Here is a 21852-nt window from a genome sequence, read left to right as displayed (position 1 = left end):
GGTGGGCTGTCATCCAGTTTGCTTGCACTGTGTCTTACCAAAAGCACCTTCGGAGCCTCTTCTGTCGATGAGAATGGCATTTGAGGGGCGAGATGAGAAAAGCCTAAATATTTGTAGTAGCCCTCGCACGGTGCCTAGGCCACAGTTTCTCCAACCCCCTCTGCTTTTTCTTGTCTGGTCTGACATTTCCGACATTTCCAGATGAAGCACTGTCTTCATCCCAACCATTCTTCACTCTTTTAGGAGGCAAAATTCTTCCTTAAATTACAGTATGTAAGAGCACAGTCTCCATCGTGAGACCGTGGGTCTCAAGCCATCGTCCTCCATTTCCTAGTTATGCGGCCTTGGAGAGGTCATTTAATTTCTCCAAGCATGGGTTTTTACATCTATAAAGAGGGAGAAACAACAGCACCTCTATGGTAGGACATGGGATAAAGATATAAACGCAAACAAAACAGCACCCTGCCTGGAGGCTGACATAGAACAGGGGCTCAATAAATAGCAGCTCTGGTGATTCTTAATGAACAGTTGTGATGAAGTAATGGAAGCAGCCTCTCAAGTCATTCTGAGCTCTGCAGTAAAGAACCGGGCTCTGGGAAATGGACTGGGGGAACCATAACGCCAAGCAGCGCCTCTGATGTCTGGAGGGAGCTCAGTTCAGCCCAGTGAGGAATGGCTGAACTTTGACTTTCTTTAATCATTCCCCCATCTTGTGTCATGATGAGGACAACTGCAATCCTGCTTGAAGCTATTTCTAAGAAGAGGTAGAACCAAGGCTGACATCCTTAATCCTGCCCTCCCCCCTGGACTGCCCCATATACAGCAGGGTTCCCTACTTCCCCAGATTGAAAGGGGAAAAAGGGGGGATTCCATTCCCCCTGAGCTGCTGTATTCAGCCTGAACCACAGGGTCAAAGGATGGATGTGTCATCCTCCCGTACCGAGACCAGAGGCAGGAGCAACCAGGAGGCCTAGGCAGTCGTGGAGAGGGGCCTTGTCCCCTCCTGCTCCAGTGCCCACCTCCAGCAGGCCCCGCCTCAGAACCTGGTCCTTCCCTCTGCACCACCCCACCCCCACCACCAGCATGCCACAGCGCCTCTACATGGCGCTCACCTAGGACAGCTAATGAAACGGCTTCCTTTGTGAGGCCAGCTTCCTGCTTCTATGGCCTCTCTTGTGGAAAGGGACCAGAAGCTGTTGGAGGTAGCCAAACTGTTGAAGCTGGCCTAACTCAATAAAAACCATCACACTGAGAGTCCGGGTGACATGCACCAGAGGGGTGTTCAACTGATTCATGCTTGCCAGGAAATGCCCTGGACCATTCTGGGGCTGGGTTCTCAGCTATTTTTGGCAAGGATTGGTGGTATGCAAAAGGAACTTCCTTTTTTTTTTTTTTTTTTTTTTTTTTTTTAGCACAGACCTAGCAAAAACTGAGCAATCAACAGCATTTCTTATTCCCATATCACCCTTCTGAGCATCTCTCTGCCTGCCGAAATACTGAGGCCACTATACTTGGATACCATTTCTCCGCTCCAGGCACTGGATAAGCCCACCAAGCTGGGGTGGCCTCATTCCAATGATGGCTCCCCATGCCAGCTGCTTCTTACTGGCGGTGGTGTTTTCTATGAGCTGTAAAACCATCACCTCCTTGAATCAGATGTGCACTGAGGTGAGTCTGAACTGTGTGTCTTTATCTAGATTAAACCACCTGGAAATTGTGAGATTTGACAGTCCTATCTGAGCCTTAGTCTCTCAATATCGACTGTCTTTAAAAGGGTGACACGGGAGGCGCCTGGGTGGTTCAGTGGATTAAGCCGCTGCCTTTGGCTCAGGTCATGGTCTCGGGGTCCTAAGACCGAGCTCCATATCGGGCTCTCTACTCGGCAGGCAGCCTGCTTCCCCTGCTCTCTCTGCTTGCCTCTCTGCCTACTTGTGATTTCTGTCTGTCAAATAAATAAATAAAATCTTTTTTTAAAAAGGGGGGGGTGACATGGCGGGTGGTGGTTTTTCTTTAGAGTGAAGGAGACATAGAGCTCCGCAAGGGGATGATCTGGAAGCTTCTTCACTGGAAGAAGTGAGGGTTTTCCTCCTGCAAACATTTCCCTCAAAAGGATCCTAACTGGGGCATAAGAGCCCCCTAACAGGGGCTCAGGGCAAAGGGCAGCCCTCCAAACATGCGTCCAGCTTGGAGGTGCTGTTTTTCCACCTCCTAGCATACGGTCACTGCCACAAACTGCTTTCTGGTGTCCTGGAGATTAGTGAAGATGGCCTGTGCCAGGTTTTAGAGCACAGAAAGATCACTCTGAACGAGTCTTTCTCCTCGCATCGGACAGCCCTCCATCTGTTTTGTTAACCCACAGGAGTAATACTGGAGAATAGAGCCAGATTGTATCTTCTGTTTTGCCCCATAACAATATTTACCAACTTGTGGGAAGTTCTTGGAGAAGGCGGTGAGAGATATAATGGAGAAGGATCTGTCTCTTGTCAACTTCTAAAGTGCTTCAACCTCTCTCCTGCTGAGAAACTTCTCATGATTCTGGAAACCAGAAGTCTAAGATCCAGGTGCTGGAAGAATTACTTTCTTCGGAGACCTCTCTCATGAGCCTGTAGATAGCCACCTTCTCCCTGTGTCTCCACATCGTCTGGCCTTTGACGTATCCGTGTCCTACTGTATTCTTCTCCTAAGGATGCAAGTCATACTATGTTAGGACCTATCCTAAGGATTTCATTTTAACTAAATTACTTCTTTAAAGACTCTCTTTCCAAACAAAGTCACATTCTGAGGTACTTGGGTTAAGACAACTGAATGTGGGGGCAACACAAATCAGTCCACAAAAGAAGGCGTCAAGGAAGAGGTTTTTATCAACCCCAGAAGGCTACCTCCCCATCATTCAAGTTGGAAGGCCAATTACACACAGGTCACCCAATTTGCCCTGCCCTCCCCCTCACCTTACTTTCCTCTTGTGTTCTCCTCCCCCGTTTAAGCAGAATTAACCACGTCCTGTATATGTGCTCCTGTGGCGGCCATTAGCTCATCAGGCCCTAATCTGAAAACAAGGCTTTCGTTTTGCTTTGAGTTTAATAAATCTCTTTTTTTTTTTTTATTTTTTTATTTTTTATTTTTTATAAACATATATTTTTTATATACATATATTTTTATCCCCAGGTCTGTGAATCACCAGGTTTACACACTTCACAGCACTCACCAAATCACATACCCTCCCCAATGTCCATAATCCCACCCCCTTCTCCCCAACCCCCTCCCCCCGGCAACCCTCAGTTTGTTTTGTGAGATTAAGAGTCACTTATGGTTTGTCTCCCTCCCAATCCCATCTTGTTTCATTTATTCTTCTACCCACTTAAGCCTCCATGTTGCATCACCACTTCCTCATATCAGGGAGATCATATGATAGTTGTCTTTCTCTGCTTGACTTATTTCGCTAAGCATGATACGCTCTAGTTCCATCCATGTTGTTGCAAATGGCAAGATTTCATTTCTTTTGATGGCTGCATAGTATTCCATTGTGTATATATACCACATCTTCTTGATCCATTCATCTGTTGATGGACATCTAGGTTCTTTCCATAGTTTGGCTATTGTGGACATTGCTGCTATAAACATTCGGGTGCATGTGTCCCTTTGGATCACTACATTTGTATCTTTAGGGTAAATACCCAATAGTGCAATTGCTGGGTCATAGGGCAGTTCTATTTTCAACATTTTGAGGAACCTCCATGCTGTTTTCCAGAGTGGCTGCACCAGCTTGCATTCCCACCAACAGTGTAGGAGGGTTCCCCTTTCTCCGCATCCTCGCCAGCATCTGTCATTTCCTGACTTGTTGATTTTAGCCATTCTGACTGGTGTGAGGTGATATCTCATTGTGGTTTTGATTTGTATTTCCCTGATGCCAAGTGATATGGAGCACTTTTTCATGTGTCTGTTGGCCATCTGGATGTCTTCTTTGCAGAAATGTCTGTTCATGTCTTCTGCCCATTTGTGGGACACAACAAAGGCAGTCCTGAGAGGAAAATATATAGCGGTACAAGCCTTTCTCAAGAAACAAGAAAGGTCTCAGGTACACAACCTAACCCTACACCTAAAGGAGCTGGAGAAGGAACAAGAAAGAAACCCTAAGCCCAGCAGGAGAAGAGAAATCATAAAGATCAGAGCAGAAATCAATGAAATAGAAACCAAAAAAACAATAGAACAAATCAACGAAACTAGGAGCTGGTTCTTTGAAAGAATTAATAAAATTGATAAACCCCTGGCCCGACTTATCAAAAAGAAAAGAGAAAGGACCCAAATAAATAAAATCATGAGTTTAATAAATCTCTTATTGAAGTAGAACATACATGCAGAAGGTCCCCCAGTCCTAAGTGTACAGCTCCCTGAGTTTTCACCCAAGAGAGCACATCCATGTGACCAACACATAGATCAAGAAACACACATTCTCAGAAGCCCCTTCATGACTCTTTCCAATCACCAGCCCCCAGGGGCATCCAGTACTCTAACTTCTATGACCAAAAAATGATTTTCGTGAATTTCATATACAGGAGACCACCTGGTATGTACTCTTTGGTGCCTGGCTTCTTTTGCTCAGCATTAAACATGTGACATCTACCAAAGATGCTGCATAGAGCAATCATTTGGTTTTTTAATCACAGACTGTATATTTTGTATTAGTGTATTGTAGTATTCTCTTGTATTAGAGAACCACTATTTATTTATTCATTCAGCTGTTAATGGCCATTTGCCTTGTTTTCAATTTCTTGGCTATTGTAAATGCTGCTGCCTTGGACATTTATATCTATGTCTCTAGAAAACAGATGTGCAAATCTTGATTAGGTGTATACCTGGGTGGGGATGTATTTGGTCATAGGGTATACATGTATTTAATTTCAGTAGATATTGCCAAAAGGTTTTCCAAAGGGCTGGTACCCAGATATACTCACGGGCAATGTGTATGAGCTCTGATTGCAGTGTATCCCAGGAGCCTCACTATTGTTTAAGAATGTTTGCCATTCTGAAGGATGGTGAGTAGTGTATTTACTAGGATTTAATTTTTATTTTCCTGATGATTAAAGTCAGTACATTTTCAACTTCATTGGCCATTGACATATCCTTAAGTGTGAGTGTATGTGTGTGTGTGTGGGGGGGGGTGGGAGAGAGAGAGAGAGAGAGAGGGAAGTGCTTCTTCTAGTCTTTTGCCCATTTTCCCTTGGATTATTGGTCTTTCTCAAATTGATTTGTTAGGGCCCTTTAAGTATTGTGGATATAAGTCCTTCATTAGATTGCAAATATCCTCTCCCACTCCATGGCTTGCCTTTCCACTTTCCTAGTGATATCTTCGGATGAACAGAAGTTCTCAATTTTAATGTAGGTTAATTTATTATTGTTCCTTTATTTTCAGTGCATTTCTGTTCTGTTTAAGAAATTTCTGCCTACCCCAAGGCCATAAAGATATATCCTATGTTTTCTAGAAGTATGCCTGGTATTTATTGCTGTTGCTTGGTTTCCTTTTTACATCTATGGCCCACACTGAATTAAAATATTTCAAATATTTTATTTCAATATTTCAAACCTAGATAAGTTCTAAAAATATAATGAACATCCATAAACACTTCATGTGGAATCTTCCATTGTTATATTCTACATGTTCTGTGTGTGTGTGTGTGTGTGTGTGTGTGTGTGTGTGTGCTTACATCATAAGTAACAAAATTAGAGCCATTACCAGGTATTTGGAGGCTGACAAATGTGCAAAGCATAACTAGAATAAGTGTCCTGTGATCTGAATTCTGATAACACTTTAGATGAACTCTTGAATAATTACTTTGAAGCGTAGACACCCCTCTTCATTTCAAATGAACTCATCTTGGCTACCCTGTCCCCTCAAAACTACGGTAGAAGGCAGTCCTTCCATCCTAGGGAGGGGTGGAGAGTGCTTAGTAGAACTTCTTTTTAGGAGAACTCCAAGTTCACAAGTTCGCACATACAAAGGCTTCTGAAGAGTTGTCAATAACATGATGTTGTGATGATCCAGTGAAAGGAACTCCTCTTATGAGTGCCCAGCCTACATTATCTCATTAATCCTTAGGACCCGCAAACAAGGTTATCCCCCATCTCTAGCTGGGGAAAAAGAAGGCTCAGAGAACACAGTTAAGTGGTTGAGAGCCGGAATTTGTCCGCCAGACAAATAGAAAATGAACTGCATATAATTGGGATGCCCTTTGCCTGGAGGTGTCAGGTAGACCACCAAGCTTTAGGACTCTGCCCTTCTGGGAATATTTTGTTTTATTTTTAGAGGGCAGCTGTTACCCTGGGATTTGATGCAGTCATAACGCTATCTCTGGGTAGAGAAGAGTGAAAAATGGAGAGAAGGTCAGTGTTCGGCATCCCAGACTCCTCGCGCAGGGGGAAGCTGGCCACTGTGTGTGCCGAATGCAGACAAGACATTCGTTGGAAAGGTGGGAGTTGGCACCTGGGGAAACTCAAAGGGTTCAACATTAGAATATTTCAACACTTTCGACAAGAGAAAAATACAGTGGGATAGCAGAAAGTCAGAGCTACAGCAGAAGGCGGCAAAATAAGATCTTGATTGAAAAAATGCAAATGAATACCTGGGCGGGAAAGGGAGGGCAAACACCGATGCAGCCCTTGGAAGTCCTGATCTGTGGAAAAGGCACAGCTCCGGCAGGACGCTAGAGACGGAGTGGGTGGTGCAGGTCCCAGTGCACATGGGGTCCTGAGTAAATGCCTCACGTCTGGGCAGTGGGGGAGGCCTGGGACGGCAGCTGTGTAGGCCCCATAGCCTTGCACAGCCCTGCCGGCGGCAGGAATTCCCAGCAACAAGCTACCCATCTGCTATGGAACCAGCCAAAGCAGGAGTGAGGAGGTCATTTGCCACAGTGACCTCGCACTGAGGGCTAGAGAAGGAGAGCTGGTTTCATAAGAAGTGCTCACATGGAACTCAGAGGAACCACAGGGGCTGCACGAGCAATGAGGTGTCTGCCTGGAGAAGCACTGAGCGCGTGTCCCTGGCAGCCAGCCCCACCCAGGGGCAGAAGGGCCATGGCCCCACCGTATTCCCTTTCTGCCTCCTGCTCCTTCCCTCTCTCTTGCATTGTCCTTCTACAGTCCCGGAATCCTGCGCTCTGCTAATCACACTCTCACAAAGTTTCGACATGGATCCTGACAGCGAAAAAGACACAACTTCATTCACATAGTATTTCTACCAAAAATGTATAACCCGAATCAAATCAGGAGGCAAGATACGACCCCAAGCGACCCCATTTATTTGCTAACCAAAGGGATGATCCTAATTAAATCAACACTTCGAAATAGTTGCATGTAAAATGTTTGTGATAAAGATAACTGAACACAGTAATGGAAAAAGAAAAAGCAGTATGGAGATTCGCTCATTGAACTGGGCTTGTTCATCCTCACAGCTAATTCCTATCCAAAATGATGGAATTTTTACTCTACTTTTTCACAGACCCGAGTACAGGTGACATTGTTCATGACGCATTCCACCACTAATTTCCCATTTTCCAATTTTCTTGTGATTGTGCTTTCCTTCCCATCCCATTCCTGATGTTGAACCAATGTGCCATCTGTGAAGTTGCAGACCGTCTGAGTTTTTCTGCCATCAGCTGTAGTTTCTTCAAACTTCTCTCCCAGGTTACATGAAAACTGGGTTGTTTTCAAAGTGCTCTCAGTTTTTATGGTGAGGTTTTTGCCATCAGAAGAGATGATACAATCTGGCTTGGCCATTGCACCCACTTTTCACAGAGCCATTCCCACTCCTACTTCCTTCATGTATTCGTCAAAGCCTTTGCTCTCCACTAAGCGCCATCTTCCTACCAGCTGCTGAATGGTGGCCATGGTGGGCGCAGGCGGGCGGGCCGAGCGAGCTACGACCCCAAGCTTACATTCTGTAAGATACGAGGCTGTGTTCAGTTATAAATAAAATAAGATGAAATAAAAATAAAATAAAAATATATATCTCAATGCTATGAGAGACAACAAAAGGCTAAGGAATTTTCTCAGACGAAAGGAGCCTAAAAAGCCATGAAAACTAAATGCAATGTGTGAACTTGGATTAGAAAAACAAAATTACTATGAAGGACAATATTAGGACAATTGCCAAAATGTGAATACAAACTCTATGTTGGACAATAATATCGTATCAACGTTCAGTAGTCTGAATTTGGTAATGGCACCGTGATTACAGAAGAGATGTCCTTGTTTTTTGTTTTGTTTTCCTAAAGATTTTATTTCTTTATTTGACAGAGAGCACAAGTAGACAGAGGCAGGCAGAGAGAGAGAGAGAGAGAAGCAGGCTCCCTGCTGAGCAGAGAGCCTGATGCAGGACTCGATTCCAGGGCTCTGGAATCATGACCTGAGCTGAAGGCAGAGACTTTAACCCACTGAGCCACCCAGGCACCCCAGAGATGTCCTTGTTCTCAGGAAATTGAGGGGTAAAGGGACATGATATCTGCAATTTACTATCAACAAAAAAGAGGATGAGAAGAGTGAGTGTGTGTGTGTGTGGGTGCGCATGTGTGTGTGTGTGGGTGCGCATGTGTGTGTGTGTGCGTGTGCTTCCTGCCTTAAAAAATACAACAGACCAGAGCACCAGGCTTGCTCAGTCGGTAAAGCCTGCGACTCTTGACCTTGGGGTTGTGAGTTTGAGTCCCACTGTAGCTATAGAGACTACTTAAAAATAAAATCTTTAAAAAATATATGATAGACTGCAACAGATTTAACACTGCTTGAGTGATTGCAGAGCACGGGGCGCTCCGAGCCACCATTCATATAGTAACTGTGATCGCACAGGAGTGTGAATATGAAAACCAAAGGGGAGAGGATGGGTGTGTGTATGCAGCTTAGGACATTTTCCAAAATGTGCTTGTTTTTTTTAAATTCTCTTATAAGCTGAAATTCTTGTCATTTGTCTCTTTCTCCCAGGAATCAAGGGCAGAATTCAAAATACTTGGCTCCCATGGAACCTAGGATGAGGCAATCATCTGAACTTAAATGCATGGCTGTTCCCCAGTGCTGGGGTCTGGTATCAGTAGCTTGTGGTTCCAAAGATCCAGAAATGAGTCATGCTTCAAAGTTGCATAGTCTCATGACCTACAGGCTATGCCACCCTGCTAGTTTGTTTAAATTGTGTCTTAAGAAAAAAAAATTCTGATGTAGTGTTCAGTGATTCATTAGTTGCATATAACACCCAGTGCTCATCACACCATGTGCCCTCCTTAAATATTATGAAAATTTCTGAGCAGATACAGAAGTCGTTAGTTATAAAGAATGTCTGTGAGTATATATCTATATTCAACAATCATCATTATTTTGCCTATTGATTTCACCTAACCATTCCTCCCTTCCTTTTTTCCCTGAGTATTCTAAAGGAAATCCCCAACATGAAGTCATTTTACCCAGAAATACTTCAAAAGGCTTCTCTAAAGAATACGAACATTGCACTTATAATCAATAAAACTCACAATTCCTTAAGATCTTCTAATATGCTATCCTCAAGTTTTTCTTGATAGTCCATAAAATCTCTTTTCCTAATGCTTTATTTGAATCAGAAAAGGTAGCATAAAATATGCAACATTCTACATACCATATACATGTACTACGTACCATGTAGGAGCATTCTGTACCTGGCTTTTTACACCTGACAGCATACCTGGATATCACTCCATGTCAGCATGTGGGGGTTTTCCTCATCCTGTCTTCATCTGCAGAAGGTTCCATCTTGTGAATGTACTGTATTTCATTTAACAAGTCCTGTATTGATGAATAAGTTGGTTATTGCCTATCTTTTGGTATCACAAAAATTACAAAAATGACTATAGCAAATAATCTTTTGCATGAGCCACTTTGTGTCTTTGCAGATATTTATTTGGTCAAGATCACTAGAAGAGAGATTGCTGTTCAAAGGATAAATGTAATTTTGCTAGTCGATCAAATTACCAACTCTGTTAGGAATTTACATTGTTTCTCTCATCAGAAAGAAGCCAACAGCACATATAACTGTGAAAATTTAGGTCTCACGGGAGTTCCTGACACTCTACCAAATACAACAGAATTTTTGGAATTTGGCTTTAATTTCCTACCTACACTTGAAAATACAACTTTCAGCAGACTTGTAGATCTGATCTTCTTGGACTTAACCAGGTATGTATCTGAGTTCCTCGTCTGTAGCTGATATTTTACTTATGTAATAACACAACTTGCATTCAAATTGTTTCCAGGATCTTCTTTTGGGAGCGCAGGGACACTCTATCTATCCTTCAGGTTTACTCTTTCCCATGAAATGTTTTTATGCAGGTGAAATGTAATATTTTTAAAAACCCAGTCAATAGAGAGAAAAGTGGCTTATTTTCAAAACTAGATTGCATCAGCAGTGTTAAGAAGTTCTAAGGAATACTGATTAAAAAAAAACTAGAAAACAAATCTTGTATTATATCAGATACCATAGTTTATATTGGGTGATGACATTTTAAGAAAAATTTATAGGAGAGACACATAAACTACTAACTTTCCCCCCCTCTAGATTGAGAAAAGAGTTCCATTATTTAATTTTAGAAGCAAAATCAGGATTCCAAATGCTGAATCAGGTTTGTGAACCAGTGGGCAGAAGTATCACAAGAAAAAAAGGGAAGAAACCAGAAGGGAAATACAGCATGCACGGGTGCGCGTGTTCATGCCTGTGTGTGTTTGTGTATGTGTGTGTGTGTAAGATGGGAAAGGGCTTTCCATGTAGATGGGGTCTACACTGCTTCAGCAGCTCTCTTTCTTTGGTGTCTCAGCCTGAGCGTCTCCAGAGTGGCAGAGCCTTCACATCCCCAAGCCTATATCAACTTTATAACTTTATTTCAACTTTGTAACTTTAATGCTGAATATTATTTAACCCATGTTCAATGAGGAAATGGAGGCTCAGGGAGACTCTGTGAGTTTGCTTAGGGTCACAGAGTAAGGGAACTAGGACTCTGCTCTCCTGACTCACAGTCCAGATTCCCCCAGAGAACCCCAAGCCACCTCCACAGCCAAGATTCCACCAGCTGCCTTGCAGTATGTCACTGAGACAAAGCCTTGCCTTTTCAGACAGGGACAGAGATCGTTCTACTACCTACCCTTTGTGCCCTTGAGATATTTACTTTCCCTCTACCTTACCAGTTCTCACTTTTAGATGAAATGAGTTTGACCACATTTCTAAGGAATGCATGGGGCCAGGATAGCTTGTCCAGCTAGAACCCTCTAGGTTTCCTCTTCTGTTATTCTCAAATGGTGATACGGATAGGACCTCGTACTTTCTAAACACCCTCTCCTTAGCTCTGTCCGCCCTTGCCTCTCACAGGGCCACCAGTCAGACACTATTTTTTATTACTTTAAATAGCCACTGGGTTTGGGGTTTTTTTTTTTGTTTGTTTGTTTTGTTTTGTTTTGCTTTGCTTTTTAATAGCTCTATCAACATGTTTTCTGTTTTTTTTCTTTGCTTACTCTTCCATCTCACTTATCAGACTTTCTCTTGGAACAATTTCCCTTTTTTCCTGAGGTACATAACAATTTCTTTAGTGAAAGTCTGCTAGTGGTCAACTCCCTCGGTTTTTGTTTTTCCAAAAATGTCTTTATTTCACTCTGATTCTTGAAAGACAGTTTCTCCTGACAAGATTCCAAGTTGGTAGTTATTTTTCTCAGCCCGTTGGTGCTGCCGTTCCGTTCTCCCTTGGTTGCTGCTAGATAGTCACCTGTCTGTGTAATCACCGTATACATGCAGGCAATCTCTCCTCTCTTGGTGTTTCCAGTAGTTTTTCTTTGCCGTCAGTACTCTGTAATATCAGTGTTACACTGAGTAAATCACTGGGCTTCTTGAATCTGCAAGGGGGGTCTTTCATCAATTCTAAAATATTCCGGCTGTTATTTGTTTGCAACTTGGCCTGCTCCCATTCACTCTTTCATCTTCTCTGGATCTCCGATTTGATTTATACTGCATCTTCTCATCCACCCTTCATATATGTCAATATGCCCTTCTTGTTTTCCACCTCTTTGGGTTTTAGACTATATTCTAGGTAATTTTCTCACATCTACTTTTAGTCCATTAGTATCCTCCTCAGCTTTGTCTAATCACTTGGGTAAACTGTCCTTGGTTTTTCAATTTCATTAACTTCCTACTTCAGTAAATTTCAATGACTTCATTTTATAAATGTATCACATCAGTTTTAATAAGTTTTTCCTTCATCATATTATTGGTTTATACTGTTTCCTTTAAACATATCAAACACATGTTTGATAGAAATATATGTATTATATATTCTGATAATATATATCAGATATATCACATATTCTTTATAAATCATATATATATGTTATCAGATGTACCTCTTAATTCCAGTAAAATTCTGTTTGTTTTAACCTGATTCTGTAGAACATTTTTTAAAAGGATGTATTTATTTGCTTAAGAGAGAGAGCATGAGCAGGAGGGACAGAAGGAGAGGAAGAAAGAATCTTAAGCAGAGTCATGCTGAGCACAGAGCCTGACACAGGGACTCTATGCCATGACCCTGAGATCACAACCTGAGCTGAAACCAAGAGTCTGATGCTTAACCGACTGCATCACGTAGGCCCCTCTCTAGAGCACTTTTTTTAAAAACTGACTTTGACTAACTAATTCCCTTATGTCTTGAGTAAAATGTTACTTTGAGCTTATTTATCATTTGAAACTTGATGCAAATCATTGTTTAAAATACTTTCCTGGAATTACACAATGGCACTATGGCTATAGAAAATAAGCCTATATTTTTTGGAGATGCATAATAAAATATGTACAGGATATCTAGGATCTAATTTAAAATCATTCAGGAGGAAGATGGAAACAGAAGAAGCAAAGAAGTGTATGTGGCCAAATCTCAAGAACCATTGCCACTGTGAGATAGATGTATGAAAGTTTATTGTACTATGATCTTGACTTTTATGTAAATTTGAAGATTTTCCATATTAAAAATTAATTAAGTAGGTATATTACTCCCAAAGAAATTTCTGTTTACTTCTGCCAATTACCTGAAGTCACTATCATCCTGGAGTTGCTTGAAACTCAATTTTCTACACGAGCTTCTTTTGGGTGGTTCACAGACAGAGCATCAACTCAGGCCACACTCCTCAGGAGTGGAAGCTTGTAGTTTGAGAATCTCAGAAGAGACTTCTCTCATTATTGTTGTTCCATCCAGAGCTATGGCCAAGAAAAACACATATCCCCAAGATCACACTCTATGAACTTTTTTTTTCAAGGTCATCCACCAAAAGAATCCTTTTTGAGGGTCTTGGTGGTTTACAGGTTTTTGATAGGACCTCCTACCCTGCTTGGACCCCAATCTTTGTCTCCTGTCATGGTGCATATGGCTTATCACAACTCAGGCTCTAAGCCACCAAGAACTGGCAGACATTGGCAGATATGACAAAGCTAGCTCCAGGGCTCACTTGTTCCTAGGGATTCCAACTTTTTCTAAGGAAATTAGAATTCTAAGGAATTTCCTTCTTGATCTCCAGGGGAGTTATGTGTGTGTGTGTGTGTGTGTGTGCGCGCGCGCGCGCGCACGCGTGTGCGCATGCACGTACATGCCTACATCTATGTGTGCATGCATAATCCAGTATTTTCAGGTGCAATACCAGGATGAAAACTCTACTGTTCCATATTTCTATGGAGCATTTTCATATGTATCATTTGACTAACAACTGTTCCTCAAAGTACTCACCATTTCTGTACTTTATAGACACAACAAAAGAGGTTGAGATAAGTTGTGATTTGCCTAGAATGAGATACATATACTACATATCATGTTATATATAACATACTGTATATTACTTAAATAGTAAATAGTTGGATTGTGCCTACAATCAAACCATTAATTGTTCCCTAGAGTCCAAACACAAACCTCAAAGAGTTCAATCCAAAGGGGCAAGATATCCAGAAAAAAATTCTACATCAAAGTTTTCAGAATTGAGGCTAGCCATTAATTCCACAGGTGATCTGTTGGTACTTAAGAAAGTTTTTTATGTTTTATTTTAAGTAACAACATATAGTGTTTTTACTAAACACAAAAGATGGTTCTATTAATATAGGTCACTGTGACAGAGTTTTTCTTTTTTCCAATTAATTATTGTTAAATCCTATTACCTTTTCAAGGTGCCAGATTAACTGGGTACATGAAGATACTTTTCAAAACCATCATCAATTGAACACAATTGTGCTGACTGGAAATCCTCTGATATTCATGGCAGAAACCTCTCTTAACGGACCCATGTCACTGCAGCATCTTTTCCTAATCCAAACAGGAATATCCAATCTCGAGTTTATCCCAAGTCAGAATCTGGAAAACTTGGAAAGCTTGTATCTTGGAAGCAACCATATTTCCTCCATTAAGTTCCCAGAAAACTTCCCAACCCAGAATCTGAAAGTTCTGGATTTTCAGAATAATGCTATACACTACCTCTCCAGTGAAGACTTGCATGCTCTGGAGAAGACCACCAACCTAAGCCTTAATTTCAATGGAAATGACATTAAAGGCATTGAGGCTGGAGCTTTCCATTCAAAAATCTTCCAAAGTTTGAATTTTGGAGGGACTCTTAACTTGTCTGTTGTATTAAAAGGTCTACAGAACTCCTCTATTCAGTCTCTCTGGCTGGGGTCATATGAGGACACGGATGACCAAGACCTTACTTCAGCCATGTTTGATGGACTTTGTGAAATGTCTGTTGAAAGCATCAATCTGCAGAAGCAATATATCTCTGATATCTCATCTACTACATTTCGGTGCTTCACTCAACTCCAGGAATTGGATCTGACAGCAAATCACTTAAATGAGCTCCCCTCTGGGATCAAGGGGATGAAGGCTCTCAAGAAATTAGTTCTCAATGTAAACATATTTGACCAATTGTGTCAAATCAGTGCTGTCAGTTTTCCATCCCTTCTAGACCTCTCTATCAAAGGCAACAAGAAGAAACTTGACCTCGGTGTCGGCTGTTTGGAAAAACTAGAAAATCTTCAGAAACTTGATTTAAGCCACAGTGATATAGAGGCTTCTGACTGCTGCAATATTCAACTCAAAAACCTGTCCCACTTACAATACCTAAACCTGAGCTACAATGAGCCTCTTGGACTCCAGAGTCAGGCGTTCAAAGAATGTCCTCGGCTAGAAGGTCTAGATTTGGCATTTACTCGCTGGTATGTTAAGGGTCCACAAAGTCCTTTCCAAAACCTCCATATCCTACAGGTTCTGAATCTTTCTCACTGTCTCCTGGATACCAGCAATCAGCATCTTCTAACAGGTCTGGTGGATCTCCGCCATCTAAATTTACAGGGGAATCACTTTCAAGATGGGAGTATCTCAAAGACCAACCTACTTCAGACCTTGAGGAGCTTGGAGATTCTTATTTTATCCTCCTGTGACCTCCTCTCCATAGACAAGCAAGCATTCCAGAGCCTTGGGAAATTGAGTCACGTTGACTTAAGCTACAACAACCTGATGGGCAATAGTATTGATGCTCTTAGTCATCTTCAGGGAATCTACCTCAATATGGCCGCTAATAACATTCATGTCATCCCATCTCATCTCCTCCTCACCTTGTCCCAGCAGAGCACCATTAATTTAAGTCACAATCCCCTGGACTGCACTTGTTCGAATATTCATTTTATAACATGGTACAAAGAAAACCTACAGAAATTTGAGGGCTCGGAGGACACCAAGTGTGCAAACCCTCCGTCTTTAAAGGGAGTTAAGCTGTCTGATGTCAAACTGTCTTGTGGGATTACGGCCATGGGCATTTTCTTTCTTGTAGTATTTTTATTCTTGATTGCCCTTCTGCTCATTTTTTCGGTTAAATTCCTTCTGAGGTGGAAATACCAGCACATTTAATGCTGAACGCTTCTAGAGATGTCAAGTCAATATGTTTATGAAAATGCCTGAAGAAAGGGAAGAGTTGTCTGTTCCTTTTCAGCCTGGCAGACTTCTCGGACTGGTTCCTGTAGCTGGGCAGGGATTCACTGTGCTTCTCTGAGTCCTAGAGCTAATGAACCTTCCTGGAACTTAAACTGACTAGGGCTAGGGGGCCCAACAACAGCTGTGAGAGACCCAGAGCCATTTCTTCACATGGAAGGTGGTTGGAGGACCCTTGGCAGGGAAAGGCCAGGAGAGGAATGCACAGGAAGCCATCTCCCTTCTGGTTGTGGATACCCCTTGAAGCAGCTCCTACCATGACTTTAAGAGGAAATCAACTCCTCCAACTAGGCAGTGTGGACAGAGTTTGGCAGCCCAAACTCTGTCTCCCACAGCTTGGACATCATGCTTGGCTCTGAATCCTCAGTAAGGCATATTTACTTGAAAAATGTGTTGAGGATAAAGTCTCAAAGCTTATTTTAAATGGAAAAGGGGATACACAGCGAATTTAAAAGAAGAGGCCGAGAAATGAATCTGACCTAAAATCAACCTCACTGATCTCTTTAATCCTTGGGTCTCTAAGCCTTCTACAAAGCAGCTAGGGTGTAAATAGCTACCAAAAAAAAAAAAATCACCCCCACTAGCCCCCCGGCTCCCAACGTCTAGGAGTTTTGCTCCATTGGCCACCCTCTCTTCAGAATCCCAGAAGCTCCTTCTACCTATCTGGGGCACTTGCTCTTATGTTATAAATCCTACCTTACACATGGGCTGTGGTCCAAATGATCTTCTCATTTGGATGTCTGGTCCTTAGAAGCTTCTTTCCCACAGGAGCTATGAAATAAATAGTGCTTCGGTTGCCAGGCCAGCTCTCAACACTCTATTTACCTGGGACAGCAATCAATATAGCACATTCACATTGAAAACTGGTGGAAAAAAGCATAGTTGTAAGCTAGCCTTCCAGAACAATAAGCTGGCTTACTGAGGTCCCAGTGAGGGTGGGGGTGTCGGCAATGGTTATACCAGTGGAAAAGAGAGGACAAGACTGTTGAATGTCAAGAGGGAGAGAGGACAGGGAAGAGGAAAGTGTTTTGACTTGAGCCTTACAAGGTACAAAGGGTCATTCTCATGTACGGCTTGATCTTCTGTAGTCTTCCTGGTAGACAAGAGCTGGAACATGTTGCCCTTAGATGTTACATTTATATGGTCTTAAGTTCTGTAACTAATTTTAGGCTAGAGATGGTAACATAGAGTTATGAAAATCTGATTGGTTATCAAAATAACATTGATTAACGTTCATATCCAATGGGAATTGATTAGCCCTTCAGATGAGGGCATAAGAGTGTATCACAGTAACAAAGTAGAAACTTGGGGAGCAAGCTCTCTTTACCTCTGTATCCCTGAGAACCGCAGGAAAGACAGGAAATGCTGACAAAATGCCATAGACCTCTACTGCAAATGCTCTGTTAGCCTTGGGGCTTTTTTTTTTTTTTTTTTTTTTTTTTTTTTTTTTTTTTTGTGCAGTCCTGCATGGGAGGCCCAGGTTTTTCAGAAGTTCTCCTGGGTGCAAAACTTAAGGGGGAAACCAAAAAATTCAGTAAGCAAGACAAAAACATTTTAATGCAGTATTTTAAAAACTTTAATGACAGAAATACATGGTAAATAAAATATAAACATTTAAAAAAACAGGATCCATAATAATAGTCCCATGCTGAACTATATTAGAGCCTGAGGCAAAAGGAAAAATCTAAACCTGACTTTGTTCAAAATTTTGATATTTTGCATTAGTTTTTTAATTTAATGTTGCATAAAATATTATCTTCATTACTGAGTTCTTTGGTGCTCCCTTAAATTTAGCACCCAGGGTGGGTGTCTCACTGTCATTACCCCGTTGCCACCCTGAGGAATGTTAGGAAGTAGGGATTCCCAACTAATTCCCAGGCCACAGTTCACCTAGGGGTCTATGAGTGGGCATATGCTATCTCAGTTTTACTCAGAAGTATCTGTCCATTTCCCCTCACTTTCTGGAAGTAGCCCAAAGTGTCCAAGAACTTACACCTTGTTCCCCATCCTCAGGTAACTTCCAACTCTTGGACTCCCAGGCATCCTTCCTTCAAAGCCAAGAGAGGGGGCAGAGATGAATGGGTACCTTATTCCCCTGAGCTCTAGGGAACCTTGACCTGACCAGCGAGGGCAGGCTGAGTACCACTCTGCTGATGAAATGAAATATCACACAATTAGCTGGTTTAATGATCTCAAATATCAGCGTTTGGGAAAACAGATGCCTGAAAAGGAAGCTTTCCTGAACTTTCCTGAGGGAACATTGGAGATGTTGTCATTTACATGTGTGTGTGGAAAGAGAAAGGAAGGGCTGGAAATATGAGGAGACTGGGCCTCACCTGTCATCTACCTTTCTTCCCTGGCTAGGATGGTGGGGCACCATTCTTAGAAGACCAGTTCGAGCCACCGTGGTTTGGTATTGATTGGCCTTGAGTATGGCAGTGACCAAGGCCTTTTTACACTGAGTTGTGGGCTCAGGAGGGACTTGATACAAAAGTGGATGGGGCTGCCTTGGCCAGGATCTGTCAGTGTGCAGAGTGGGGGCTATTCTGGGCGGCTTCCTAACAGCTGCTACAGGAAAGTCTCCTCATTCTGGGGACCTAGAAGCAAGGTTAGTTTAAGAGTTCAGGCTACCAACCTTCTCAAGTCGAGAGAGAGCACCCCTGCCGACTCCAGCAGCCCATGTGGCCCACTGTCGTGCTGGAGCCACGACTTAACTTTGACAAGTCAAGCGGGAAGGGAGCAGAACACACAGTCAATTTGTTTCATTGATGGTGTTCATTTGCTTGTAGCAAATTAGCTGATCAGCTCTGGAAGCTCTGGGAGATTTCCCTGGTAGTCACGGTGAAGATGCAAACACCCTGCTCCCTGTTTCCTCCCTCTCTCCCTTCTCTCTTTCTCTTTCCTTTTTCTTTCCTTGGGGTTCCTTACCTTCTTTCCTGCTCTCCTCCCCTCACTTTGCTTCCTTCCTTCTTTGCTGGTTTCATGCTTTCCTTCCTCCCTTCATCCATAACAGAGTATGGAAGTCCAGGCTCTCTGAATCCAGTCTAAGACAGAACCAAGCCACTGAGTTCCCTGTGCATTCTAGCAAATTCAGGTTCTCCAGGATTTAAGCTGAAGACACAAAATGTTAACTACTGACTTACCACTCCGTAGCCACACTGTCCTCCACAGTAGTTCATGTGGAAGAACAAAAACATAATATTCTGTTCGGGATATCCGTGATGCACATGGCATCACATGAAAGACAGTGGGGTCCTAAGGCCCAGCAAAATGTAATTGCCCATCTTGCTTTCATCTAAATCAGGCACGCGCCCCTTCCGTGTCATGCAACTTGCTATTCCATAACCGCACGCTGATCTAAGGCTTTGTGACAGTTCCTCTGTTTTAAGCAACAGTAAATTCACCCTGCAAAGTCAGAAAGGGAGCTTTTTTTGATAGCTGCTGTCAATTTTATTGCTTTATCCTGGTTACTAGGATAGAATCTGAAGACATGGTGTGTTTATTGGTTTTATGTATCGCATGTTGTTACCGCTCTGACAAGCTACTCCTATAAAAATGTGTTATTATTGCATGTTGTAGCTCAGTGAGCTGACCCTGCATTTCAAAGTGTACTGAAGCAAATAGCATTGAAGTCCATAAAAGCTGACTGGCCTCCATCACAGAGGACTCTTTGTGTGAGCTGCAACTCCCACCGTCTGGTGGCAAATTATACCTTTCCCGTGAGCCAGGGGCCATCATTGCTAACCAAACACAGCACAGACCCAAACACAGGCGGTATCTGTAGAATTCCCAGGCAGGAAACTCTCATCTCATTCCTACTCAGCCAATTCCTCACTAAGTATCATTTGCAGTTTTGAACTTTACAAAGTATGAGATAAATGGCTTTTAAATATTTTTTGTATAAGATGCAAATGGGGCAGCTGCCATGGTTTTCTCGCTTGAATGCTGAAGAAAAAGTTAGCTTGAGACATAGCAAGAAGGAATGTTATGAGTTCTAAGCAAGTCACAGCTGGGGATCCTGGGTGTTTAACCAGAATCAATTGCCTCGAAAGTTAAGAGTTAGAATGTTTCATAGGGAGAAGGTGAGGTTAGCTTGAAGGCTTCAAAGAATGGACCAGCCAGGTGTGGCTCCCAGATACTGGTTTATGGCCAGAATCATCTGGGGGATTACTTACCAAACAAATTCCTCTGCCTAACCCCTAGATGTTGGAATTGTGCTAGACTGGGTTTGGCTCTAGTCTCTAAGCCAAATGATTTCACGCATGCAAAATATCCTTCCCTAATCTTACATTCATCAATATAGAGCTGAGTCACATGTTAGGCTCCATGAATCAAATGAATTGAAGAACTGCTCAATGTTCAATAATGGGAATAAGGGACTAAGGAGCCTTCAAACCCAAGAGCGAGACATCCCAGGGCATGCAGCCTATTATTCTCTTGCTACAATTGCCAGGCCACAAGACTCTGTTGCTAAACTCTGGTGCTCCCCTTACGACCCTCCACCCGCACTCCCATTCCATCCCTTCTACTTACAGTATGACATCATTTATTGAATAATGCTGGTCTTGAGAAAAGAAAGAACTAATCTACGGATTATTTTAAAAAGTCATTACTGTTCATGAAAAATTAAACAGGGAATTTCACTGAACTCTCATCTCCCCAAGTTGAGATATTCTCTAAGCATGTGACTGTTCAAGACAAGGCATTAGATCCCACAAAAGTTGGCAGAGGACAAGGGCCACCTTGGGTCTCCCTTTTTAGCTTTCTCTGATCTTTGGAAACAACCTAAATATTCAATAATAGATAAATGACTTAATAAGTCAGATGATGTGAACAAACTGGGAGATGTTCTACATTCTTGGGTGGGATAGGAACATTGGAAACTTGTTGGTATGACTAGGAGTTGGAGGAATACAACTTAAAAGGAGATAAAGGTTTATATCTATTAGTCAAGCAAAAAGAAAGAGCTGAATAATAGCATCGGTAGGGATGTGGGGTTATAGGGACTATGTGCATGCTTATGGACATAGATGGGTGAAGCCATTCAAGAACCTTGTGACAACAATTAGTCAAGTTAAATATGTGACCCACACGTTCTGTGAGGGTGTATTTCCCAAGAAAATCTCACATTTCCACAATATTTAGTGTGGCATTATTTATGGAGGAGGATCTTCAAAGCAGTGTGAGTGTTCATTACCAGGAGAATGGGTAGGTACATGTGGAAGATTCCCACCATGGGTATTATACAGTCATCGGGAACAGTGGGTTATATATAGCTATGGCTGTGTATTGGAACATTAAACACACCGTGTCAGAGGAGGTCATCCATAGGACATGACTACTGGTTGACCCATGAGTTGGACCTGCACCATCAGAGGCTACACACGCCCTCCCATTCTTGGAATGGACATTCTACCCCCATTCCCACAATGCGAGCTGTTTGAAGGAGCAGTCTGCAGGGAGCCACGTGCTGTTGATCTGGATGGTACATGTACCTGAACCCTATTAAGAGGTCTGTATAAACTTGAAAGATTCTGGCACATGGATGCAGAGATCTACCTGTCTGTGGTCACCCAACACAAGCCTCATATGCAAGTTTCCTTGTTTATTAAACCTGCCACCTACCAACCTGGACTGACCTGCCTCTTCCTTCTACCTCTCCTTCCTCTTCTGGGACAGGAGCCAGTTTGTGAACCAAACAGAGAGCTTGATAGGGGAAAAAAAAAGCCCAAATGACACATTAACACAATCATTTTTAGACATTAAAAATACATGGATACCTTAGAATGGCCAAAATTAACAAAACAGGAAACAACATGTGTTGGAGAGGATGTGGAGAAAGGGGAACCCT

The 21852-nt window shown here is 42.4% G+C and overlaps 1 protein-coding gene and 1 pseudogene across 2 annotated transcripts; one reads left to right on the top strand and one right to left on the bottom strand.

Moving 5' to 3' along the window:
- Positions 1-1418: 1418 nt before the first annotated feature.
- Positions 1419-21635, top strand: CD180 (CD180 molecule). Of its 2 annotated transcripts, none has more exons than XM_059175151.1 (3): positions 1419-1668; positions 10019-10185; positions 14192-21635. In XM_059175151.1, exons 1-3 carry the CDS (start codon positions 1576-1578, stop codon positions 15918-15920), a joined length of 1989 nt encoding a protein of 662 aa, XP_059031134.1. In that variant the 5' UTR covers positions 1419-1575; the 3' UTR covers positions 15921-21635. The 2 variants fall into 2 exon arrangements, with proteins under 2 accessions (XP_059031134.1, XP_059031133.1); XM_059175150.1 differs by having other exon boundaries at positions 8968-10185.
- Positions 7282-7920, bottom strand: LOC131832304 (fatty acid-binding protein 5-like; annotated as a pseudogene).
- Positions 21636-21852: the final 217 nt, after the last annotated feature.

The sequence above is a fragment of the Mustela lutreola genome, chromosome 5, assembly GCF_030435805.1.
Source record: "Mustela lutreola isolate mMusLut2 chromosome 5, mMusLut2.pri, whole genome shotgun sequence".
NCBI lineage: Eukaryota > Metazoa > Chordata > Mammalia > Carnivora > Mustelidae > Mustela > Mustela lutreola.
Note: the sequence above shows the minus strand (reverse complement) of the source record. Positions and strands in the feature narration are given on the sequence as shown.

Bases quoted from the DNA above. Each gene is read 5' to 3' on its own strand.
- CD180 (XM_059175150.1), top strand. From the start codon at position 9,854: ATGACTATAGCAAATAATCTTTTGCATGAGCCACTTTGTGTCTTTGCA. The intron at 10,186-14,191 runs GTATGTATCTGA...TACCTTTTCAAG, and splicing joins ATCTTCTTGGACTTAACCAG to GTGCCAGATTAACTGGGTAC.